Raw genomic sequence first — 27,163 nt, forward strand, 5'->3', positions numbered from 1 at the left:
TGAGCAGTATTTTAAATCAAATGATATAGCCAGTGAGAAGCAAGTGCCATTTGCTGACTGCAACAGTTTTCTTAGAAATTTAACTTCTCCAACCAAACCAGCCAAAATAGACTTTGCTGACACTCTGAAAGTAATGCAGGAACATTTAGAACTGAAACCATTATAAATTACAGAATGCTTCAGGTTTCATAGGCAGAATCGATAGGAAGAGAAGTCCATTTCAGCATACATGGCTGAATTGAAGAGATTGTCTGAGTATTGTTAGTTCAGTAATGGGTTTAATGATGCACTAAGAGATCATTTAGCTTGTGGAATCTTACAAGAAAGCATTCAGAAATGGCTGCTAACTGAAGCTCAATTTACACTTAAGAGCAGTTGAAATAGCTGCATCAGTGGAAACAGCAGACATCAATGTAGTCAGTAATGAAAGTGAATGTGAACAAAACTGCAACATCTAAACAGAAGCTGGCCTGGCCAAACAAGTTATGTTGCTGTTGTGGCAGGGACTCAAGTAGACCAGACCAATGCAAGTTTAAAGGCAAAACTTGCAGAAAATGCAACAAAATAGGACACATAGAAAAAACATGTTGAGCAGACAAAAATAAAAGCACTGCACAGAGAAGAGATAAAGATTAAAAAGTCAAGTTGCAATTTCAAAAAGAGCCCTAATCAGCATGCTGTTGATTTTTTTTAAAAATCCAATAATGATGAGAGTGACACAGGACTGTGTAGCTTTATAACTGACAGTGTGAAAACTAACCAGAGACCAGCAATATGGCTTACACCAGAAGTAAATGGCAAATTAATGAAAATTGAATTGGACATTGGCTCGGCTGTTTCAATCATTCATGAAATGAGTTTGAACGGCATTTCAGAGATACTAAACTGAAGCCTGCAGACATCCAACTAAGAACTTATACTGGACAAAAGATAACTCCTGTGGGAATGACATTCGTGGCAGTGAAATACAACAACCAACAAGCCACATTGAGCTTGTATGTGGTAAAAACAGGAGGACCAGCATTGTGGGGGTGTTAAAGGCTGACTACAACTTGTTTGGAGATCCATCCACTACTTGATTGCCACATCCCCTGCAACGAGACCAACTAAAAGCAGACTAAGAAAGGTACTGGATAATGCCACAGCTATATCCTTGCTGTACATCATGAACCTTTGCACATCAGAGGGCAAGTAGGTGTTGGTGCCAGCTTCTGTGCCTCGGGTTGGAAAGCCTGTTGGACCAAGGAAAGACCATGCTGCTCAGAGGAATCTTGAAAGTGATGAAAGCAGTGGTTTGACTACAACAGTTTTTGTAGGTAACATATCTGAGAAAGCGTCTAATATACTAATCAGACAGTTAATTCTGAAATGTGGCTTGTTTTAAGCTGGAAGAGAATTCAAGAAGGTTGCAAACATTTGGTTTTTCTGAGTATAAAGATCCAGAATCTACTTTGTGTGCCTTGAGGTTATTGCATGAATTCCAAGTGGAAGACAAAAAGCTGCTTGTAAAATTAGATGCAAAGTCCAAAGCTCAGCTGGATGAACGGAAGGCCAGAAAGAAGCAATGATATGAAAACAGGATTTGTCAGATGATGTTGTGGATGAGGAAACCAAGAGGAGAGATCGGATCGTAAAGGAAGCAATTGAAGAATTATTAAGCAAATACTCTAGTGAACCAAATGGACCTTCTCAATATCAAGATGCACAAACAAGAAGAAGAAAGAGGAAGAAGAAAGGCATCCAGAGCTGTCAGAACCACTTCCTGCAGACTCACATTCCCGCCTCTCTTGTTTTCCTTTCAATTAGTTTTTGTGCATTGGAGTTACAACACATAACAGGAAAAGCCTACAAAAGGTAGTGGATACAGCCCAGTCCATCACAGGTAAAGCCGTCCCCACCATTGGTATATCTACATGGAGCACTGTCACAGGAAAGAAGCATCCAACACCAAGGACCCCCACTACCCAGCCCACGGACTCTTCAGGATAAGGGCACAAGAGCCTCAGGACCCACACTGCCAGGTTCAGGAACAGTTATTATTCCTCAATGATTAGACTCTTGAACCAGAGGGGATAACTTCACTCAATTTTACTCACCCCATCACTCTGCTCCCAAAACCTAAGGAATCACTTCATCTCATGTTCTCGATAATTATCATTATTATTATTATAATGACTTCTGTTTTTGTATTTGCATGGTCTGTTGTCTTTTGCACATTGATTGTTTGTCCTGCTGGGTATGGTCTTCCATTGATTCTGTCATGTTTCTTTTATTTACTGTGAATGGCCACAAGAAGATGAATCTTAGGGTTGTATAAAGTGACAGATGACACTTTACTAACAAATCTACTTTGAACTTTGAGGCGGAGACCCCTGCCTGAGCTCGTATGGATTTTGATTGTCCACTGATCTATGGTACAGTAATACAATGGAGCCTTCCATGTCTGAATTTCACCCCCCCCCCCCCCCAATTCCTTTAGAAATAGCGGCAAGTATGTCCATTCCAGATAAGGGAACTATCTGGAAAGTAATTGAAAAATTATGGCTTTAATATTATATGATTAGTATCAAAAACTGAGAGAAAAACAAAAGACTTAAAGTACAGTAGTGTTTGTTCAGACCGGAGGGGAGGGGAAATATGAACCTTAGAAAATGCACTTTGACCTAACCCTGCTGTTCTACCTTTGAGAGCTCTGCAGTCAGGAGGCTGAATTGGTCATCCACCAGCAGATAGACCATTAATATGAGGACTGCAGGCAGGAGAAGCACATCACTGGAAATCTTGCATCATTGGAAGCCTTGGCTGATTTCCCCCTCAGACAGTCTTTAGACTACACAGATTGAGTCTGTAGCAGGGCGAGAAGGGAAGGGTGTTTTAAGGTCAATAGTTATATTAAAATTGCTTTGAAGTTTAACCATACATCTCAGCCCTTCTAGTCTGCGCCGAACGCTTACTCTCACCTAGTCCCACCTACCTGCACTCAGCCCATAACCCTCCATTCCTTTCCTGTCCATATACCTATCCAATTTTTTTTTAAATGACATAATCTAACCTGCCTCTACCACTTCTACTGGAAGCTCGTTCCACACAGCTACCACCCTCTGAGTAAAGAAGTTCCCCTTCGTGTTACCCCTAAACTTTTGCCCCTTAACTCTCAACTCATGTCCTCTTGTTTGAATCTCCCCTACTCTCAATGGAAAAAGCCTATCCACGTCAACTCTATCTATCCCCCTCATAATTTTAAATACCTCTATCAAGTCCCCCCTCAACCTTCTACGCTCCAAAGAATAAAGACCTAACTTGTTCAACCATTCTCTGGAACTTAGGTGCTGAAACCCAGGTAACATTCTAGTAAATCTCTGTACTCTCTCTATTTTGTTAACATCTTTCCTATAGTTTGGTGACCAGAACTGTACACAATAGAGGTAACAGTGAAGGCATTTACAAGGAGTACTGCAATGAGAAAGCAGCACTAATCGTCAAAGTACCCTGTCATCCAGGCCGTGCTCTTGCTACTACCATCGGGCAGCAGGTCCAAGAACATTGGGTCCCACACCACCAGATTCAGAATTAGTTAATACCCTAAATCTTCAGACTCTGGAACCAGCGTGGATAACTTCACTCACCTCAACTATGAACTAACCCAACAACTTATAGACTCACTTCCAAAGACTCTGCAACTCAAGTGCTCTGTATTATTTAGTTACTTTATTTATTATTTGCATGATTTATCTTCTTTTGCACATTGGTTTGAACCAAAGGGGATAACTTCATTTGCCCCAACATTGACATTTCCCACAACTTAAGAACTCATTTTCAGTGATTCTTCATCTCATGTTCTGGATATTTATTGCTAATTTATTTTTATTTTTATTTTTCTTTTAAGTATTTGCACAGTTTGTGGTCTTTTGCACACAGGTTGAACCAAGTTCGTACTGTCTTTCATTGATTCTATTAATGTCATTATTCTATTATGAATTTATTGTGTATGCGCAAAAGAAAATGAATCTCAGAGTTGCATATGTAGACATATGTGTATTTCGATAACTTTGGTTATTTGTCAGTCTTTGTTTATACAGTACTTTTCATAAATTATCAAAAATAATGATAATACAGTATATATTTTTATAAATTTGGGGGTCATGGTTGCATAGCAATTAGTGCAACGCTGTTATAGCTGAGGGCATTCTGGAGTTCGGAGTTCAAGTCCAGCATTGTTCTGTAAGGAGTCTCTGTATTTCCTCCCCATGAAACACATGGGTTTTCTCCAATCCTCCGCTTTTCTCCCACAAACAAAAGACCTCCCAGGTGGGTAATTGGTCATTGTAATTGTCCCATGATTAGGTCAGGGTTAATCTGGTTTGTTGGGTTGCTGGGGCGGCATGGCTCAAAAGGTCGGAAGGACCAACGCTGTATCGCTAAATAAATAAATTAACTTCTACTTCTTCATCTCTTCCTGTAAATGCTTGCAAGAAAATTCATCTTAGGGTAGTATAAGTAATATATACATACTTTGATAATAAATTTACTTTGACTTGACTAGATCACAGAATAAAGAATTATGCTTTATTTGTAATTGATACAAATCCCTAGCACAACTGACTGGTAATTCAGTTACCAGCCTCTTGTAAATGCAGAGGGGGGTAAACATCAGTGCTATATAACATCCCACCATAACCTCAATACTGCATGAGAAATCACATCCTTAATTATCTTCCAATAGCTTGAAAATTACAATCTGAAAATGAATGCATTTGATGTGAATGAAATTTGAATATGTACTGCAATATTTTTATAAATGTAATGTACACACAGTAATCAAACAGTGATTAGTATACCAGATAAACTTGTTTAAAAATACTTCATAAACAGGATTCCATATATATTGTGAAGTAACATTAGAGCAACAGCATATTAATGACACAGAAGATATTAGCTCATTATGTTCACACCAGCTTGTGCAGCAAAATTAAATCCATTCCCTGATTTCCCTTGTAATCCACCCAGTCTATTTCCCTTGCCTGTCCCAACCACCATTTGAAACAGGACACTGTCTGTGCTTCCACCACCACTATCCAAGGCAGCCAGTTCTACAGGGGAGAAATCTAGTTCACAATTTCTCTATATCTTTGCTCAAAACCTTTAATGCGTAATGACACTTAGTTCTTCTGACATTAGCTAAGGTCCTTCTGACCTTTTCTCTATCTTATTCAAATTTGTCACAATCTTACTCTTACATAGCTAAATTAGAGCACTGTAAACATTCATATTCAATTCCTCTTTATGAAGCTCAAGAACCTGCATGCTTTTCAACCACTCAGTGTGTCTTGGCATATTTAAAGATTTTGGCACTCTCTTTCGAACTGGGCTATTAAGTCCATATTGTCTCTGTACAACATTCTACCAAAATGTATCACTTCTCAATTAAAGAATGATGTTGCCGCTATCTGGAACCTGGGATCATGAATCAAATGGCATATCTGGTGTGCAGTTATAACTATTGCCTCAACATATTTACAAATCTGCAATTTTATGTATCAAGCCAAAAATGACCAATATCAATTCAAAGTATCTTACTATGCATTATCCCACATTTCATAAACAATGTCATATGAAATCTTGAATTCAAAATACTTGGAATAACATTTCCATTACTTCAAACTATTATTCCAACACAACACCACTCTAATTAGTATCTGTACACTTAGGACACACCATGCTCTTGCAAATATCTTTTCTACAAGCCAGAAATCTGAAAATGATTACTCTTTACAAAGAGAAAGAACTGCAAGATTACTTTTTATATTCAATTCGAAGCACTTTGTGTAATCTGTGTATGAAATTCAGTACTGATCTTGAGAAACCTTGGCATCTTGTTAGAGGGTAAAGTTAACACTACTCATCTGTCAATTGAACTGCTGCAGGTCTTAAATTTTCTTAATCCAATGCAGAATCATAGTCATATAACTTTATTATGAATATCATTTTGTGAAATTATTCAACTCTTGATTTAATTTTTGGATTTCCTCACAATAACAATATATTTTGAAACATTATGCACTTGGTTCACAGCATTTTCTGCTAGTCCTTCTTAATTACTTCGTTCTCTTTCTTCACTTTGTCATTAAAAACATGAAACTGTAAATCTGTTCCAAACAGCTTGTCCCACCAGGTGAAAGTTGAAGAGTAGTTTCCAATAAAATTCATATGATGAAAGTCGTGGAAGCGGGAACCACCGTAAAATGGAATAAGGTGCAGAGGATTCCAGGGAACATCATAACCACTGAGAATAGAGAATACAAAACAATTAACAAATCCAAAGCTCTTCTTGTGCACCCATTATGGAATATATGACTACAAATTGTAGCTGGCTGGGATTAGGGTGCATCATGAGACAGGCAGACTAGGTTCTAGTGTTAGGAAAGGAGCGGGAGCAATGGACAGGCACAACTAGGGAAGAGGAGGAAAAATGTAAGGATCAGACAATTTGCAGTTGACATTAGTTGCAGGGCTTACAAAGCATTAGAGCTCGCAACAGAGGAGGGAGAGTAGTAGTAGGATGGAAAGGAAAGGATGGGATAAAAGGAACTATGGTGTTGGTTCCTGCCCTCAAAACCCCCTAAGGTTGAAGATGAGTAGTTATCTTCAGGCATCCCAGTCCATTACTGTACTGGTAATGAAAGACCCAGATAAGCAAGATCCAAGCATCCCACCCCCAACCTCCAGGAGTAGTACACAACAAAGGTGTTTACTACCCCCAAGGCCCTTGACATGAAAATCCTTGCAGGAACACATGGCTGGCTTCTGAAAGCTTCCAGTGAATTTTCCAGAAACCATGAAATGATATGGGAATGATTATTTCATTTCACTCATTATACAGATAAATTGACCCAATTCCAGTGTTAAACTGACAAATAATCACTGTCAACATATCAGGTGGAGTCTGTCTCACCTGGTAGCTGTCATGAAATACTGTTATGACACTACTCCACCAGAGTCCACAGCTTTCTACTGTAAGAGCCACTGTACCAGTATGCAGGCACAACTACTCATGAGTTGTTGACTGTCCCGTGCCTTGGCTGATGGACAACTTCCTCTCCTACCTTTCCCAAACTCTTCCAATAATATTCCCCATTATCAATCTCAACCTTTCCTTGTTCCTTGGAATAGAGAAGCTGAACAAAGGCACCTGCATATTTCTGGTGATGCAGCTCGTACTGTAAGTAACCACAATGTAGATAAAGTTACAAAGTCAAAAAGCACAGATTTGATTTAAGCAGCCTCAATGTTCACACTAGAGGAGTATAGTATTAACCTTGTTATCCGACGTCGTTCCAGTGCTACAACTTGCACGAGGTGTGCATGTACCAAAGAAACTCTAAATTAATTGCTCTATTTATTGAACTTCTTACCAGAAATCTACTTCCCAGTGGATCTTGTGATTTCACTCCATGAGCAGTCTCACATGAATTAATGTTTATTTCATTATTTGTTGTGATAACACAAAATTAATTACGGAAAATAATGTGGACATCATAAACAATTCCCTCAGCTGCTATAGAATGTAATGGCTCCTGTTACAATCTTTCTTCCCATGTTCCAAAAGTGAACTAGTGGAAATTGCTTTGTTTTTCTGAATTTTTAAATTAGAAAACTCCACAAAATCAATATATGTAACCAGTGCGTTTGCACTTAGACTGTGTCTCTTACGTTTCTGAGGTTTGTGCGTCCGTTAAGATACATGAAGGACCTGTAATGTGCTGTACTATTCTATGTTCTGTGAATTTAATGGTACAAACATTGGATTCCAGAATGAGATTTGAACAAAAACACCATCTGTAATCACAGACTTAATACCATCTCACTGAGATCTTTATACCTTTTCCATGATTGTTTAACAAGGAGGTATCCTAAATAATTCAGATCGATAAAGAACTGTTATGACCACAGCTTTCTACACCAATCTGTTAAGTAAAGCAATAACCAGCATGGTCTTGTTTTGTCTCGTGTACATTACTAACTTACAACAGTAAGAAAACTGACTTTATTTTCTCTTTCACTCTCGAAGACTGTAGAAGTGGTTTAAGGTTTTCTCTGAACAGTAACTTTACCTGTGTACGTCTATTGTTTCTAGGAGGCGAAAGGTCACCCAAGCCCACAGGAGGATGACATGATTGCAGAAGATCATGATGCCAATAAAAAAGCCCATGCCAAGGATAACTGTCTCTGCTGGGTGGGCATATTCAGCTTGCATACCAAATGGAGCCTGGACAAAAGGAAATGGAAAGTTTTATTTTATATAGATAGGGCACAAGGAAACATTTATTGAATATGGACTCAGTAAAACCAAAAAAGATCTAGTGGAAATGTTATGAGAAATGTTACTATAATGTTAAAATCTGCTGCAGAATTCAATTCTAAAAGGTGGTAGAAATAACAATTATTGAATAAACTAATTCTACATTTGACACTTTCATTGGTCAGGTCACAAATTCAAATCCTTAGCATTCAAAAGCTCGACTTCAGCAAGAAATGTACAAAATTTATAATTTTCTATTTTATACTACTTTAATTTGCTTAGTGGTCTAAAGCTTGAGGCCTAAAATCAGTAGATGCATATACATTCCAAGCAGAGTAAGAAGAGATTAAATTAATATGCTCATTAGTTGTAGCGAAGGAATCTGCACACTAATGTATGTGGGTGGGGACAGATAAATTTAAATACTATAGAATGGAAAGGAAAATTGAGTACTGTGGGTCCCCACCATCATCGCGCAAAATCTGAACAAGGTTGCCTCACCGTAAATTCATGATGAACTTTGTGAATATATTTGTAGATTCTCTTATGATGTAACAGTCTGTGTAGAAAGTAGTGCCACGAATCCTCAACAACAGCACAACCCAGACACTGCATTGCAATCATCTGCCTTCAAGAAAAAGTTACAGTGTTACATAATTTATAGAGTCATTATATGTTTTTATTCTTGCATGTGAATGGTTTCGTATTTAATCAAGAAAGAACTTTTCTGGTTCACAGAGGTCGAACAAGTTGGAACTTTATTCAATGGAGCATAAGAGAATGAGGGGGATCTTCTAGAGATGCATAAAATCATGGGGGGCATAGATGATTGCACCACACACAAAAATGCTGGAGGAACTCAGCAGGCCAAGCAGCATCTACGGAGAAAAGTACAGTCAACGTTTCAGTCCGAAATATCGACTGTATTTTTTTTCCATAGATGCTGCCTGGCCTGCAGAACTCCTCCAGCATTTTATGTGTGTAACTTGGATTTCCAGCAACTGCAGATTTTTTGCTTGCTTGTGATAGATAATTGCAGTCTTTTTCCCCATGGTTGGGAAGTCAAAATCGTGGCATAGAGTTTTCCAACCTGGGCTCCATGGACACCTTGCTTAATAGTATTAGTCCATAGCATAAAAAAAGGTTGGGAACCCCTGGTTTAGGGTGAACAGGGAGAAATTTAATAGGAACATGAACTTTTCCACCATAAGGGTGGTCAGTATATGGAGTTGCTGGAGGAAGTGTTTGAAGCAGGTACCTTAACAATATTTTGAAAGATTTAGTGAGCTATGGGCCAAATTCACCTTGAAATTTGATAGGGCGAAAGTAAAGTCTGACGTAGCAGTATTTCAGTGGAGTAAGGGAAATTAGAGAGGAATGAGAGAGAAATTGGTCAAAGTAAATTGGAAAGAGCTGCTGGCAGGGATGACAGCAGAGCAGCAATGGTGTGAGTGCCTGGGAAAAATGAGGAAGGTGCAGGATAGATGTATTCCAAACACAAAGAAATACCCTAATGACAAAATTGTACAACTGTGGCTAAAGTAAAAGCAAAAGAGAGGGTATACAAAAAAAAAGTTAGTAGTAAGACAAGAGGATTGGGAAGCTTTTAAAAACCGATAGAGAGCAACAAGAACAGAGTGATCTAGGAATAATGGTGCATAGTTCCCAGAAGGTGGAATCTCATGTGGATAGGGTGGTGAAGAAAGCTTTTGGTATGTTGGCCTTTATAAATCAGAGCATTGAGTATAGGAGTTGGGATGTAATGTTAAAATTGTACAAGGCATTGGTGAGGCCGAATTTGGAGTATTGTGTACAGTTCTGGTCACCGAATTATAGGAAAGATGTCAACAAAATAGAGAGAGTACAGAGGAGATTTACTAGGATGTTACCTGGGTTTCAGCACCTAAGTTACAGAGAAAGGTTGAACAAGTTAGGTTTTTATTCTTTGGAGCGTAGAAGGTTGAGGGGGGACTTGATAGAGGTATTTAAAATTATGAGGGAGGATAGATAGAGTTGACGTGGATAGGCTTTTCCCATTGAGAGTAGGGGAGATTCAAACAAGAGGACATGAGTTGAGAGTTAAGGGGCAAAAGTTTAGGGGTAACACGAGGGGGAACTTCTTTACTTAGAGAGTGGTAGCTGTGTGCAACGAGCTTCCAGTAGGAGTGGTAGAGGCAGGTTCGATTTTGTCATTTAAAAAAAAAATTGGATAGGTATATGGACAGGAAAGGAATGGAGGGTTATGGGCTGAGTGCGGGCCAGTGGGACTAGGTGAGAGTAAGCGTTCGGCACGGACTAGAAGGGCCAAGATGGCCTGTTTCCGTGCTGTAATTGTTATATGGTTATAAGAAGAGTTATTAGGAGGGAAAAGATGAAATATGAAAGCAAATATGCAAACAATATCGAAATGGATAGGAAAAGCTTGTTCAAGTATGGAAAAAATAAAACAGAGCTGAGAGTGAATATATGGCCTCTAGAAAATGAGGCCAGAGAAATAATAACAGAGGACGAGGAGATGACGGATGAACTAAATGAGTATTTTGCATCAGTCTTCACTGTGAAAAACACTAGCAGTGTACCACATATTGAAAGGTGTGAGAGAACAGAAGTGAGTGCAGTTACTATTACAAGGGAGAAGGTGCTCAAAAAGCTGAAAGACCTAAAGGTACATAAGTCACCCGGACCAGATGAACTGCACCCTAGGGTTTTGAAAAAGGTGGCAGTAGAGATTATGGAAGCATTAGCAATGATCTTTCAAAAATCATTGGACTCTGGCATGGTACCAGAGGACTGGAAAATTGAAAATGTCACTCTACTCTTTAAGAAAGGAAGAAGGCAGCAGAAAGGAAATTATAGACCAGTTACCCTAACCTCAGTGATTGGGAAGATGTTGCAGTCAATTGTTAAGGAGTACTTGGTGACACAGGACAGTATAGGACAAAGTCAGCATGGTTTCCTTCAGGGAAAATCTTGCCTGACAAACCTGTTGGAATTCTTTGAGGAGACTACAAGTAGGATAGATAAAGGGAATTCAGTGAATGTTCTGTATTTGGACTTTAAGAAGGCTTTTGACAAGGTGCCACACAAGAGGCTGCTTACCAAGTTAAGAACCCATGGTATTACAGGAAAGTTACTGGCATGGTTAGAGCATTGGTTGATGGGTAGGAGGCAGCGAGTTGGAATAAAAGTATAATTTTCTGGTTGGCTGCCAGTGACTAGCGGTGTCCTGCAGGGTTAGTGTTAGGACTGCTTCCTTTTATGCTGTGTATCATTGACTCAGATGGAGTAGATGGCGCCTTTACCAAATTTGCAGCTGATATGAAGATTGGTGGAGGGGCCTTAGTGTTGAGGAAACAGGTAGGATGCAGGAGGACGTAAGACAGATTAAGAGAATGGGCAAATGAAATACAATGTTGGAAAATGCTTAGTCATGCACTTTGGTAGTAGAAATAAACGTGCAGACAATTTTCTAAATGGGTAGAAAATCCAAAAATCTGAGATGCAAAAGGACTTGGGAGTCCTTGTGCAAACACCCTAAAGGTTAACTTGCAGGTGGAGTTGGTGGTGGGGAAGGCAAAGCAATGTTAGCATTCATTTCAGGAGGTTTAGAATACAAGAGCAGGGATGTGATGCTGAGGCTTTATAAGGAACTGGTGAGTATTGTGAACAGTTCTGAGCTACTCATCTAAGAAAAGATGTGCTGGGATTGTAGGGGGTTCAATGGAGGTTCACAAGAATGATTCCAGGAATGAAAGGGTCATCATATGAGGAACATCTGGTAGCTCTGGGTCTGTGCTCATTGGAATTTAGAAGGATGAGTAGGGATCTCATTCAAACCTGAATGTTGAAAGGGCTAAACATGGTAGATGTGGAAAGGATGTTTCTCATGGTGGGCGAGTCTAGGACAAGAAGACCAAGTCTCAGGAGAGGCATCCATTTAAAACAGATGCAGAAACATTTCTTTAGCCAGAGTGTGGTGTATTTGTGGGATTTATTACCACAGGCCGCTGTGGAGGCCAGGTCTTTGGATGTATTTAAGGCAGAGCTTGATAGGCTCTTGATTGGACATGGCATCAAAGGTCACAGGGAGAAGGCTGTGGAGCAGGGCTGAGGAAGGGAGAAAAAGAGGTCAGCCATGCTTGAATGGCAGAACAGACTCGATGGGCCATATGCTCATGTATCTTATAGTCTAAATGTGAGTAGCTTAGGTGAAAATCTTGGTGAATGATCCATTTCGGCCAAAAGGCCTGTTTCTGCGCTGTATTTCTCTATGACATTCATGATTTGACAACAATTTAAATCAAAAGCCAGGAAACTCATCACAAAATTACTGATTTTATTGTATTTAGTGTCAGGAAATACAACTCCCACCATCAATATAAATCAGCTCATTATCGTCTGTTAAATCCATGAAATATAAAAATGCCATTCCAAGCTCCCAGTTCATGCCATTTCAAGTCCCCTTCATATCCTGACACAGACCTGCCTATCTTCAGCTCTTTCCATGGCCAGGGTGAAGTCAAAGCAACTAGAGGAACAATCCATATTCTGCCTGGATATTCTCCAACCCAATGATATGATCATTGAATTTTCAAATTTCAGGTAAACCTTTCCTCATGATTTTCCCCACCACCCCTCTCTCTCTCTTACCATTTCAACTCTAGTCCTCCTAGTTTTATCCCCTTTCCCATAACTACCCCACTATCTATTTTCTTTTTCCTTCTCTATCTGGTTCCGACTGCCTTTCCCCCAGTGGTTCCCATTATTACCTTCCTTGTTTCCAGCATTGGTAGCCTTTATATTCCCACAACTACCCTCCTCCCTCATGTTGCTTCACAGCTGTTCACCACTCCCCAGTCCACCAACCACTTACTGGCCCTATCCCACCACTCCCTCTCTTTATATTGGCCATCTTCCCCTCCAATCTCAGCCCTGATGCGAGGTTTGGACCCAAAACGTCAGCAAAATTCCCAACCTCCCCCAGATGCTGGTCAGCTCACCAAGTCCCTCCAGCAAATTGTTGCTCTAAATTCAGCATTCCAGCATATTAAAAAAAATGCCCCCCTCAAAAAACAGCAGGTTTTATTTTCATTACAAATGCTACTGAGACTGATCTGTACTCATACATTTCCTCACTCTGCCAAGCCCAGCTGAGCACAGGGTTATCAACCGCATCCCATAAAAATCCAGAACTACAAAAGCTCCAAAATCACCATCCCTGGGGAAGGAAGGAAGGATGTTTGCCTAGATGCATGAAGGGCAGAAGACACTGACTATCTGCTATGGGCAGCCTTAGCAACAGTAGCAGTAACTCTGAAATTCATTTTCTTGCGGGCACACTCAGTAAATCCAATAAACACAATAGAATCAATGAAAGGTCGCACCCAACAGGATGGACAAACAACCAACCTACAAAAGTGTAGAAAGCGTATGCTAAGCTTGGAGCTCATGTGGAGGATAAAATGGATTCGCCAAAGTAGAATGCAAATTTTGGAACTGATGATTTGGAGCAATAAATTCCAGTGGTGGTTATGTCTGTGATGGTTATATCTGATATTAAAAAGATCAAAATTCAGGATTACTGCAGCTTGACCTGCTATGAATTAGATAGGTATGAGCTGGAATTGGCACCAGTTCCAGTATCAGAGTTCAGGAAAAGTGTGAAAAATGCAATCCTTGCGATGACATATAATGTAAACAAAGCTTTTATGGCCAGTGACATGATTCTCAGACATCTTACCAGCGTGGCATATTCTCCCAACTATATGGAATATTGAAGAATTCAGTGAAATAATAGGTACCGCAGATCATCGGCAACTGGATGAAGAAGTGGTTAAACAATAATGTCTTGAAGCATCTCCACTGTTTCTCAAGACTTTCTGGCTTGTCCTACATTCCAAAAGATTAACAGATTTTTCAATGTTGCACAATTTGCAAAAGCAAATACACAAATTAAGACTTCAGTTCAGAATTCATTTTCACCATAGAATCATCCTACTTGTTTGCAACACTTAAACCCTCACACAGTGTGATCAAGAGGGCTTGCTATTTGACTAGACCTCATTATTGTGCCTGCCCATCCTTATTCTTGGATTGAAGTGTATAATTGTTATTTTCTTTGTAGTTTAACTTCCTCATGCTCGTTTGTATAATTACCTATATACATGCAATTGTTCAGTGAGTTTTGTAGTGCTTTCAATTGCTTTTATAACTTCTTAGTTTCAGTGGTGTGTATTGCATTACTTGAATAGGGGCTGACTCATTGGTTAATTGGTGTCTAAGGAAGTTCAATGGAATTAGCTATCTGGTATAAGAAGAAAAGATCATGGTGGATCACTCTCTCAGTCTTTGGTCTCTTTCTCTCTGCCCCACTCACACCCTTGCTTCACTTCTTTCCCCTCATTCTTGACTTTAGAAGAACCTCTGATCAAAAACATCAGTATTCAACATTATCTTCTTCCCAATGCTGTCCCTGCCTTTGATTAGCACTAGTGACTAGGCCTCTATTACCTAAATTCTCATCAGTGTCGCTTTGGCATCATTTATGAACTGAGTTCCCAAACCTGACTTGCTCTAACTCCCAAAATCTTTGGAAATCTGGATCCTGACTTTTCCCACTTGTTCCACTGCATTCCCCAAGAATATTTACAAAAATGAAGTGACATTAAGGGAGCTGATTTGGAAAGTTACAGTCACCAACAGTAACTGGAAGCTGAATTACATAACGTGAATGGTGCAAATGAGGCCATTTAGTCCTACTGCCCTATGCTAGCATTTATGCTCTGCTCAACTCATTCTTTTTCTCATCTGTCATTTCAACACCCCATTTCACTACACATACCCACAACTTCCAATAAGCTCGTGCAGCATTCCCTTAGATGTATGTATCTGCACTATTTGCTCAATCATTCTGTGGTAGTGAATCTCACTTTTGCACCATTCTTTAGGGCAAACAAATTTCTTATGGATTCCTTATTAATTTATATGCTCTTCCTCACAAGTGGAAACATTCTCACCACATCTACTTTTCAAAACTCTTACTAGTTTTAAAAACCTTCAGTAATTCACCAATAGCTTCATACCATTGGCCAGTTCATCCATTATTGATATATTTCATGTGCATTTGTGATGTCATCTTTGTAGCTCTTCTCTGAAACCTTTGCAATAATACATTATGGAACTATTTCAGGTTTTGCAATGAAGTCTAAACAAGACTCAAAATAATCTCCCTATCTTTCAAATCTACCCCATTCACAACCAGCTGTAGGACCTAGTTTACTCTTTTTCTAGTAACTTTTCTGAATGTGGTTGCTGTTGGCAAAGAAAGCAATTATACACCCTTTATTGTTTAAGAGGGATGTATGAAGTGTCCAGGGTGGTATAGCACCTCCGGTGAGAAAGCTTATTGTGTCCATTCTGAGGCAGCTCACTTACCTTTGGTCCCCACCGGACACTCAGCTCTCAACTGTGACTGTTGGCACACAACAGCTGGTACACCACATCGACAGGTGGTTTAAACCAGGTGCCTCATACCCCTGTGAGATGGGGACATGCCTATCCCAACATGCAAGGTCAGCTCTGGTGGATTGAGTGGATGAGATCTATAGTTGGACAGGAGTGTGGTGCTGCAATGCTCCACGGAGAGCGAAGGGTACAAGGCACAGAAGGCATCATGGTCATCCACTGCATCCCATTCTCGGTGGCAGAACTTGGCAGCGTGGGTGCAAAAGGATGAAGCATTTACCAGTGTATTTTATCAACGGAGTGGATTCAGCCAGGCTGTTTGAACTCCTACATGCATAGACAGTGAATCTCACAATACCCCAATTATCGGTCACCTGTACTTGCTGTATTTCTTTAAAACAAAGCAATTCCACTACACTTATATCCCACAATGTAGAAAAATTGCCCAGGTATATGCTGTAATTCTCCAACATTCTGGTGCAAATTATTGATTAGAAAAAGACTTATGCAACATACTTTACAAACAGACATGTGCCAACCAAGTCAAAGACTCCACAAAACTTTTCTATATGGCACTGGTCAGGGAAAACTATGGAGCAACTTATCTTTCCTGGATGAATGTAGCCCCTGCAACTAAAGCAGCCAACACTAACCAGGGCAAAACGGTCTCTATCTGTACAAACCCATCGCCTGGTAAAATCACACCATCTATCAAATGTTTGGCACCGCTTTGTATCATTTACAAAATACACTTCTGTAGCATATTCAGACTTCCCAAACCTGCTACGTCAGAAGGCCAACGGCAGCAAGAACACGGGAACAACACTTGTAAAATCACGTATAATCCTGAGCCAGAACTCCCCAATCCCAGTCTGGGAGTGCATGCATTCCTAGTCCTGCAGCTGAACAAAAATACTGCACAGCACCATGTTGTAATGAACAATAAGTCAGAGGCTTTCCAAGAACACTGAATGACGTCTTTTACACAAATTGTTCTGTTGATGTTAATTTATATTTCCAAATGTAAACGTTGGTTTAACTTTATGGTAAAGAACCACGCGATAATTTACGCATCTTTACAAATTGAAGGTACAACTTTAAAAAATTGCTGCAAAAGAAAACTCATTCGCTTAATATTTTACGCCTCAACACAAAAAAATACTGCTGTGACCAAATTTATAATGACTTCCTTCGCATGAAAGTGGATTTTTAAAGAAATAATTCACCATTTAACGCTGAACACTATTTCAATAGACATAAAATACTGTATGTCATTGATGTTCAAATATTTTAGTCTCTTAAAATTTGAGCGGGGGGGTGTAAGAATCCTATCACCCCGTAAAATCTTGGACCACCAATCAATGCTCCTTATCATGTCTATAATACTGTAATTATATTTTACGAACTATCGTGATCTGGCGAACTTTACATGGAGGTTACACATTTTTTTTATATTAACATAAATGATGATCATTGTCAATGTTATAACTTGCTTCAATAAAATAACACCATTTGAATAAATGTAACCTAGCAAATAGATACTTCAAATACGTGAAATGTTTTACATTCTTTCTAACGCGATCCGCGCAATAACTTTAGTTGAATAACATCAGTGCTAATTGCCTCAACTCCCACTATAAACAATGCCAAATCCGGATCCCTGAATAACATCGTACTTCTTACCTTCTGTATTTTATACTTCTGCATAGCTGGAATAAACTGGAAAATAAAACCCGGTAAACAGAATAAGAAATAAACGCCTTCGTGAACAAGCAGAGATCCCCAAGTAGCAATTTGAAATTTTGTAAAATTGTCCAACATACAATTCCATGCATTTTTAAAAGGTTCTTGTAAGGGGTTTTGTGGAAGCAACGAATCTATGTAATCTATGGCCAGAATGGCAGAGGTGATAACGCTACTGTTCCCTTCCATTTTCCACACGATTCTCATAGATGCTCATTCCGTAGCATTGGTGCAACCTGGAAAGGGGGCGGGGAAATACTGCCACTCACTTTACAACGAAGAACGTTAACCAATAGGAGCCAGGGAACTGCACCGAATGACATGGCTATCCGATTGCCGTTACCAATGACATCGAAGAGAAGGCGGGCGTATGTAGTCAAGGTAGCTCGGCTCATGTAGATCGGCGAGCGCCGATTGGACGAGCCGGTGGACTGATGTTGCGCTGCGCGGGCAATCCAATATGGGGAGAATACGTCATGACAACAGGCTGGTAATACAGGGGTCGGAAGGGGCGAAGGAAGGCGGACTCACTAACACGTAAATTTCACTCACCTTACGTTTTACCAATAGATAGTAGACCTAACCATCAGAATTATTTTTTAAAATATATTTTATGCCATGTGCTGACAAATTCTTCTTTGTAGACTACATTTCCTGAAATTCCCTGGCCCATTTGGTTATTCTTAACGTTTCAGATATTTTAATATTAATTTAATTCTCACAGACGTGCTGTCTCCGTGGTTACTGATGAAGTCAGCAAGGAGTCGGGTGTGAAGACATGGAAGGAAATAGCATGTTGGTGCCAATGGTACGTTATCAAGACAATATGAAATGACCAAGTCTTTGACCTAAATCATCAAGCTCAATAGCTACTAATAACTTAAGGTACTGGAATCGAAGGACTGTCCTGGCGTTTCACCTAATAAATTACTGAAAATATCAGTACAATTTTACCAAACTCTTCACTATTCCAGCAGTGTTTCTCGCTCTTATCACAATACTCATTCATTTGATACTAATTATATCACATCCCTGCTGCTTCACCATTTTCTCATTGTCTCTTTTAAGAATCTTCACTGTCACTGCCCCGTTTTCTCCTAATGCAGAGATACAGCTGCAAAGTTAAAGCATTATGCAAATTAGCTATTTCCAGATTCTAGAGTTGTAACTAATCTTTCCATTAAACATGAACCACAAAATTAAATTGTATTAGGGTTGATCAACAGTCTTCTGTATCAGAAACTGAATATGTACCTCATGGTACAGAAACACTACAACTGTGCTTTATTGCTAATAAATATTGCCAGCTCCATAATTTCCTTCATACTGTGAACTTAGAAAATTAAGTCTAATTTTTCAATACAAATTGTATTGGAAATTGTAATCACAACTTAGTTAATGTTCCTTATTTGTAAAATGTTTTCAAAAACAATTCATACAAGTTAAACAAGTACACTTTTGACAATTTGAGATTAAACACAATTCTAAACAATCTAAAGCAACACACACACACACACACACACACACACAATGCTGGGAGAACTTATCAAGTCAGGCAGCAGCCATCTACGGAGGGGACTAGACAGTGAACATTTTAGGCTCAGCCCAAAATGCTGATGTCGGCTATTCATTCCCCTCCATAGATGCTGCCTGATTTGCGAGCTTCTCCAGCATTTTGTATGTGGTGCTCAATATTATCAGTGACTTCAGAATTCCCTTGTGTTGAACAAATTTAAACTCATTGAGATCAAATGAGATTATAATTATTTGTATATTAATCTACAACAGAAACACGAACCATTCTCTTCAGGGTCTAATTTGCTGGCTTTCAATTTGAAAAATTATTTTTTTGCTTAGAGTATTTGTCATTTTTTTCTTCCCTAGACAAATATTGCACATTTAATAATTTAAACTCAAACCCTTGCTGAAAATATAGACATTAAAATTATATATGATACTGTATAAAGAACACTGGCTCCAAATGATCACTATACTAAAGAAAATAAATCTAACAAATAAATACATGAGAAGTTTAATTATTTCTATCATTTTATTGACAATTTGAAAAAAAAGTTAGGAGTGCTTCACAGTCTTATATTCAATGATATGACAGGAACATTTCAAATAAATCAATACATAAAACTTAACAAGATTTCAAACATTGTTTCAAATGACAGCTGAGTGCAATAGTACATTAAATCCCTGACGCCATACTTTGTCACTAAAGTATGACCTTTTGATCCGATTTGGTAATCTATGTAATACTAATGAAGACAGTTACACAATTACATCTTAATTATGCTTTATGACACTATTGTGGACAGTGATTTGTTCTGTAACACTGGATACAATGGAGAAGTACATATCTACACTTAATAAATTGCTTAAGTGTCTAACATTAGAAATGCAGCTGTTAATGGGTTTTTATAAATGACTAGATTACATTGGCACCAAAATCTTTGATCAGAATGGAACATTTTTGCTATTTATCATTTGGATGGCAAACATGTTCACATCAACTTACAATTACATAAATAAAAAACAATAATTTGAAATTCTCTTAGAAATACTATAATCTATTGTAATGGCTGCTGCATCTCTAGAAATTTAAACATTTGAAGCAGATGTTTCTGAAAGTTTTTTGATGTAATTTGATTCAGAGACCCTCGTCGTAGCTCCCATAAGCCCTTGACTGATTACATATCATTTTGGAAATAGTTAATTTACTAGTAATCCAGAGCATGGGACCAACGATCCACTGACATGAATTCAAATCACAGCAGGTCTTCTGTGGAACACACACAAAGTGCTGGTGGAACTCAGCAGGCCAGGCCACATCAATGGAAAAGAGTAAACAGTCGACGTTTCGGGCCGAGAGCCTTCATCAGGATCCTGAACACGGGTCTCGGCCCGAAACGTCGACTATTTATTCTTTTCCATAGATGCTGCCTAGCTTGCTAAGTTCCTCCAGCATTTTATGTGTGTTGCTTGGATTTCCAGCATCTGCAGATTTTCTCTTGTTTGTGTTTGGGTCTTCTGTGGAATTTAAACGTAGTCAAGTAACTGTTTAGAATTCACATTTTAAAACAAAGCTAGCCTTAATAAGGGTAACCAACAAATTACTGGATTGATGAAAAAAAACTACCAGGTCCACTTACACCATTCAGTGAAGGAAATCTACCGTCCTATTTGTGACTACTGAACCATAGCCTCTGAACTGGCACAATCAGCCACTCAAAGGTGTTATAAATTCTTTACTTCTGTTGTACTTATCCCTGGTTACCTCCTCAGGCGGTGAGAATCCACATATATAGGCAGACTATCAGCAACAATTAACAAGGTGTTATGTGCTATCAACCTATGTATACTGGATATGAAAAACAAACTATAAATGAAGAAAATAATTATGAGAAAATTCTACAATAGAGTGGAAGTGAGAAGCACTGACAAGAAAATAACTGACGATCCTCAAATCTCCTCAAAAGCCTCAAAACACCTGCATATTGCTCTAGAATTAATATCAAATTTTATAATTTTTTGATGTCCATTAAAGTTGTTGAAGTCCAGAAGCAAACAGTAACGTGGTGGGGATAATTCATTAAACATGGAACAAACCAATAGGGAAACAAAATACAAATAAAGGAAAGGGTTTACATGACAAATACAAAACATGGAAAGTATTAATGAAGCAACAAAAAACAAATCATGGTAAAAATCAATGATTCATTATACAAAGATTTGTTTTTCCAGAACTGTTGGAGCCATATCTGCTTAATAGTATCTATTCACCATATATACAGTTTTAATAAAAAGTATTGCTCAGGCAACAAAATTATTAAGAGCAGGAATGCAAGTGCAGGCTCAGACCCTTTCAATTCTGCACTAACTATTAACAGATATATTATAAAACAATAACTTGGTGCCAGAGGGAAGTTGAATATATTTCATAATAAAATATTATAATTAATCTTCTCTTTTAAAAATAGTATTCTGCAAAATTTTCCCTAGGTGGCACTATCTACTAAAAAATAGCCATTAGTATCTACAAACTTGGAAATGCAATGGAAATGAGGTTAAAGATATGTTTACTTTTAATAATCCTACCACAGGATAGCTTTAAAACTGTTTCCTTTTACATTTATAATTGTCCCTCTGTAACAATAATCCACCTACATCCCCCAGATCAACTGAAGATGATTCAGCCCATTTGCTTTAGACTCTCTACACTACCGAGGAAGAGAGGATGTTCCAAAACTCCAAAGTATTTCTAAATTGTTAATTACTGAATATCATTACCCTTAACAATTAGGGGGTGCTGAAATTTAAGTTAGCTTTGGTTTGGACTCTGTACTATGAGGCATGGCATCTGTGCAAAAGAGATTCCAGTTTCCAAACACTTTCTTTACAATGCAAGAGTTTGATGGGTGTAATAAAGATTTCCACCTAACATTAGGATTACTTTCAACAGAAATTTCACATCCTGCATTTACTCATTTATTATAATAGGGGAACCCAATTCTAAATCTAAGAGTGTGATTGCTTATTATCAGTAGGAGCTCTCTCTCAACATAAACTAACCACTATTATAAGTATCTTTCTCTTCACTCATGAACAGAATGTTGGATTTTTTTTCTCCCTTTTATAAAATAGCTGCTATTTTAGCAGTGTTTGAAGGACTGTTTATTTCAGATCCAAAAAATAGTGTTTTAAAAGGCAGCAGCTTAATCTTCAGCAACTGGCATGTAACAGTAGAAGCTTCACATTGTCTGGTCAATAGAGCTTTGTTCAAGGCTGACACTCATCAACACTGTACATCACCCAGAGATCATCCAGCAAAAGCTATCTGATAAATCAGGCCAGTTAACTTACACTTTTTTTGTTTCATTTGAGATGATAGTAGTGGAAGTAACATGTTCCCTTAGCTTAAAACACACTTCAATTAGACCTTGATTTTTTTAAAAAATGCATATTGCAGAGCTGATATCTTTTTGACAGGGTGACTGGAGCTATACACTATGTATCCAAGTATTATAAATAGTTAAAAAAATACTAGGGCAGAATGCTAGTAGTTTTCATTAAGTTCAATCCAACTGTTGCTCAAGGGTAAAGTCATAGAGGCTTATCAATTACAGCAACACCTAGAAGGAAAAGAAACAATTCAAGGTAAAGACCAGTTCTGAAAAAAAATTGGTATCAATAAGTAACCTGAACAATGTTTCTTAATCATTTTAGCACAGTCTGGAAACCATATACTTGGAAATGTGAATACCAAATGAAAATAGATTTAAAATAAAACTGTCACTGTCGAAAAAATAGAAGGTTGCACATGCTTATTTGTAAATTATTTGTAAAATACAAAATAAAAAATAGCTTGGAATCCAAAGCATAAATTGTCTTTGCAGATAAATCAGACTTCATAATGATTTACCCAGTGCTGGCTTCCAGCTACTCCATATGGTCTATTCATCAGGCAGAACCACCTCCCTCATTGCTTTTCTTCCCCTACTTCCTTCAGCCCAAACAGACTTTCAAATATACACTTCTCTCTTGTAATCCACTACCCAAAATGTTTCCTGAGCACCACAATGTATCAATTGGAATCTGACTCTTGCATCCCTGATCACAATGTGGTGTTTGTAAACCTTACTCATCGTGTTTTGTCAACAAGATGTTGTTAATGCCCCTTAAGGATGAGTACATATATTTTAATGTGAACATTGAAGTTAATAATTGGATCTATATAATTATACATATTTTAATAAATATGATATTACTTTTCAATCATCCAAAGGATTTTAATATGTATTCTTCATTTTAAAAAGAATAGTTGTATGTGTCTTTGGCCTGTTCAGACATTCAAAGGGATGGTATGTGCTGTGATGTATTAAATTTTGTAAAACATCAGAGTGAAGTTTGAACAATTGCAAGTGACACTTAAACTCTTTCATAAGCTTGCAGCATGTAAAGTGTCTATACAAGTCAAACACTGGAGGTTTGTTAAATATTTGCTGATAGCAGCTCTATTTTTTATGGCCTCCAGCACCAGTGGCTTCAGAATGTCTGTCAACGAACACATGGGTTGTTTGAATGAAAGCAACCATGCTGAGTTAGTGGCATAAGAACAGAGATCAGAGTTTGTCTGTCTCTGTGTGTCTCGCTATGCTTGAGGAGTGAATCCCAATTAATTGAGGCATCTTCCCCTCAGATCTTGGGACTTCACCTAGACAGGGGATCACGATCAGTGACAAGAACAGACATGCCATTATACATGTCAAGGCTTCTCTATCCTATACAAGACCTTTGGCCTTGTGTATGGCAGAATTTTGCTATTTGAGGCTCGCACAAAGCTAGCATATATCTTTTCAAATGGCATATAGCCTCCTTAGATCTCAGATACTTGAAACATTCTTCTTATTCAAGATCATATACTTTGATGTCCACTTATTAATTAACAGCAACTCTTAACACTGAAGTGATGCAAAATAGTTTTGTACATGATGGTGATATACACCACTCTAACCAGAATGGTCCCAGCTACACATCTGCCATTATGTTACCTGCATAACTTCTTCCAGTGCTCATATTGGTTGGTAGTAGTGTCCATTTGTCTGTAACAGAGTTATAAAATTCCACAGATGCTAAATTACAAGAGCCATCGTCCCCTCCAATGACATACAAAAATCCATTTACAGCACATACCCCTGTAAGATAGAGAAAAAAAACTTCAAATTAGATTAAAGCACATTTCTCCTTTAGGGTAAAGATAAAATATATATATAGATACCTACCTGCATTCCTCCGACACATATTCATGTCTGCCACTTGCCTCCAAGTGTTTGTGGATGGATCATACACTTCTACACTTTTCCTCACCAAAGGTCCATCATGACCTCCTGTTGCATATAACTGACCATTTAGCACACCAACCCCTGCAATAAACACAAAAAGTCATTAAACTAGTCACTCTTCTTCCCCTGCAAAATATACTATGGTCAAAGCAGTCAGTAAAATATTAACTTATCTATAGATTTCTTTGTAGAAAGTTAAGAAACAATGTTTCCCCTCATTTCAATAGGTACAAACAATGTCATTATTTTGAGCCTCGGCTGTATTCTTCTTGCTCCAGTTTACCTCCCCATACTCTATCAGTAGCTCCTTAGTTACCACCCAAGTGATCACTTCTGAAGAGAGCTTGATAAATTACTATAAGCTAATTTCAGTGACATTTTCTTTGCAGCATTGCTAACCAGAGGTCTAGGAGTAGTTTTTCTACTCTCCAGCTCACCAATCAGAGGCTAACTCCAGCACCTGCCATGACTTCAACTGAGGCTGGTTGACTCTGTATAGTTTACCTGGGATACTCCTGCTGTGGATAACTTAGTTTCATACTGTTAACTGAATTGCACAAACAAATTTTAATTTGTTCACACTAAAAATACAAGACAGCTGAATGTGTGGTTAAGTAGTTAGTGCAGGAGAAAGGGCCTCAGGTATTTGAGTCACTGGGACCACTCTCAGGGCAGGACTACTCTATACAAGTTGCATCTATACTGTAAGGGGACCAATATCCTTCCAGGAAATTTCCTTGTGCTTCTCAGGTGGGTTTAATCTAGTGAAGCAATAGGTAGGGAATTAGAATTATAGCATATAGTATATGTGTAAACTACAACAAGGAAGACCAGTGGGCAGGACAGATAAGGATAGGTGGGGGAACACAAGAAGACTAACAGACTTAACTGTTTAGGCTTAAACTTCTCGGCTTTACTGATGAGTAGACAAAGTGGATCAACATATCAGATACTGCAATCTTGGAAATGTTTTGGGGGTTTATTACAAATCCCAGAAACAGAAAGGAATGTTATTGCTAAAATTCTCTGGCTCTAGCTGGATAATTAAGTTTGAAAATGGTTTGTGCATGCACCTGGATGATAAAGAGCTGTTGAGGCAGAACAAACAAAAATGGATCGTTTTTTGTAATCACCATCATACTGAATGTCATTTGTAACTTTGAAAAGAGCTGTTTCCATATTGAGCCATATGCAGGAAGTTTCTGGGAAAGATAAGAGACTTGGAAAGTTGGCAATGAATCTGACAAACACACAGATGTGAGAGGAGAGTGTAGATAGAACAATCAATGAAGCCAGAGAAAGAACCAAAACTAAAATCACTAAGTATCACAGAACAACTGTAAACTAGATGTTTGACAGTCATCTTGGGGAAGAGACTCAAAACAATAAGACTAAAGGCATGGAAAGGATTAAATTTTTAAAAACATGCAACATATTATTTTCAAGCACAATTTCTATAACTGTTCCTTGAATTAACAAGGAATAGTTAGAAAACTAGGCTTTAATAATTCCTAACAAATATATTATACAAGATCAATTTTGTTTAAAAATAAGTTTTCAGTCTAGTACTTTGCAAGATCAAGTCAGTTCAGTCTCAAAATTCAAGCAGGAAGGTACAAAGTTTGGCAAGTAATAATCTTTTCAAAAAGAAACATTCAAACCTGCACCACTGCGACGTGTACTCATATCTGAAACGTACGTCCATTCATTGCTGACTGGATTATATGCTTCAACAGTACTAAGACACTGGCGTGATGCTCCATCATAACCACCTACTGCATACAATCTGCCTGGGGAGACAGAGGGAGAATTATCAATCAAATGCGTGTGCAACAAAAGACCACAAGATATAGGAGCAGAAGCAAGCCATTCGGCCCATCAAGTCTGCTCTGCCATTCAGTCGTGGGCTGATCCAATTCCTTCAGTCATCCTAACTCCACTGCCTTCTCCCCATACTCTTTGATGTCCTGCCTAATCAAGATCCTATCTATCTCTGCCTTAAATGCACCCAATGACTTGACCTCCACAGCTGCTCATGGCAACAAATTCCACAGATTTACCACCCTCTGTCTGAAATAATTTCTCTGCATCTCTGTTCTAAATGGATGTCCTTCAATCGATCTAAATGGACATCCTTCAATCAACATCCGGAACAGTGTTAAATATTATGTTTATTTCTCATTTAATTCTGATAGTCCAAAAGATGAGGAAAAGATTAAGTTAGAGGAGACAGAGAGAAATAAACAGATCAAGAGACTTAACATATATGGATGCTTGCACACTGAATCCAATTTGAAATGAGTTCAAGTTCAATTACCTCCTCCCCTCCCAACCAGCAAAACAGCAAAGTCAACAGAAATTTCTACATCAAAAACATTCCTAAAGCAATGTACTTTATTAAAAATGTTTCCGGTTTGAAATAGCATGAATTAAAGACAGACCAGTTGCAAAAATAGGAATTTCTGAACAACGCAGCTCTCAGTACTATCTCATCAGTGTTTCAATTATAACAGGCTGATTACGTCCCTTGTGAAGATTTATAGTCTGACACATAATTCACATGCGCTTTTCTTGTGATAATATGCCTGCAACTAAAGGAAGTTATTTCTATTTTCAAAAAAGTAAATTTAAACAGCTCTTGACATGTACGTTATGCAGTTACAGTTTTTATTACAACCATCTCCAGTTAAACTCTCACAGATAAGCAAAATGAAATCACATTAAAAAGGAAGCATTATACATCCCCACAAATATACAGTGGCATGCAAAAGTTTGGACACCCCTGGTCAAAATTTCTGTTACTGTAAGT

At 38.3% G+C, this 27,163-nt stretch overlaps 2 protein-coding genes across 4 annotated transcripts in view; both read right to left on the bottom strand.

Moving 5' to 3' along the window:
• Positions 1-4,544: 4,544 nt before the first annotated feature.
• LOC140739310 (methylsterol monooxygenase 1-like) lies at positions 4,545-17,750 on the bottom strand. The gene is made up of 5 exons (XM_073067477.1): positions 17,447-17,750; positions 14,040-14,188; positions 8,801-8,927; positions 8,112-8,266; positions 4,545-6,283 (listed from the first exon to the last, which is right to left on the bottom strand). Exons 1-5 carry the CDS (start codon positions 17,711-17,713, stop codon positions 6,082-6,084), a joined length of 900 nt encoding a protein of 299 aa, XP_072923578.1. The 5' UTR covers positions 17,714-17,750; the 3' UTR covers positions 4,545-6,081.
• Positions 17,751-19,537: 1,787 nt separating this feature from the next.
• LOC140739311 (kelch-like protein 3) overlaps positions 19,538-27,163 on the bottom strand; it is a 101,361-nt gene continuing 93,735 nt past the window's right edge. For all 3 annotated transcript variants that reach the window (XM_073067480.1, XM_073067478.1, XM_073067479.1), the window contains 4 exons: positions 26,016-26,144; positions 24,295-24,435; positions 24,064-24,207; positions 19,538-22,644 (listed from right to left, as the gene is read on the bottom strand). In XM_073067480.1, coding sequence (XP_072923581.1) covers positions 22,616-22,644; positions 24,064-24,207; positions 24,295-24,435; positions 26,016-26,144 — 443 coding nt within the window. In that variant the 3' untranslated portion in view covers positions 19,538-22,615. The remainder of the gene's footprint in view (positions 22,645-24,063; positions 24,208-24,294; positions 24,436-26,015; positions 26,145-27,163) is intronic.

This window comes from Hemitrygon akajei, chromosome 15 (genome assembly GCF_048418815.1).
Source record: "Hemitrygon akajei chromosome 15, sHemAka1.3, whole genome shotgun sequence".
Lineage (NCBI taxonomy): Eukaryota > Metazoa > Chordata > Chondrichthyes > Myliobatiformes > Dasyatidae > Hemitrygon > Hemitrygon akajei.

Coding starts and splice junctions, on each gene's coding strand:
- LOC140739310 (XM_073067477.1), bottom strand. CDS start 17,713: ATGAGAATCGTGTGGAAAATGGAAGGGAACAGTAGCGTTATCACCTCT. Junction 14,189..17,446: donor AGAAGTATAAAATACAGAAG/GTAAGAAGTACG, acceptor TTTGGAATGTAG/GACAAGCCAGAAAGTCTTGA. Junction 8,267..8,800: donor AAGTTCATCATGAATTTACG/GTGAGGCAACCT, acceptor CCTTTTGTCCAG/GCTCCATTTGGTATGCAAGC.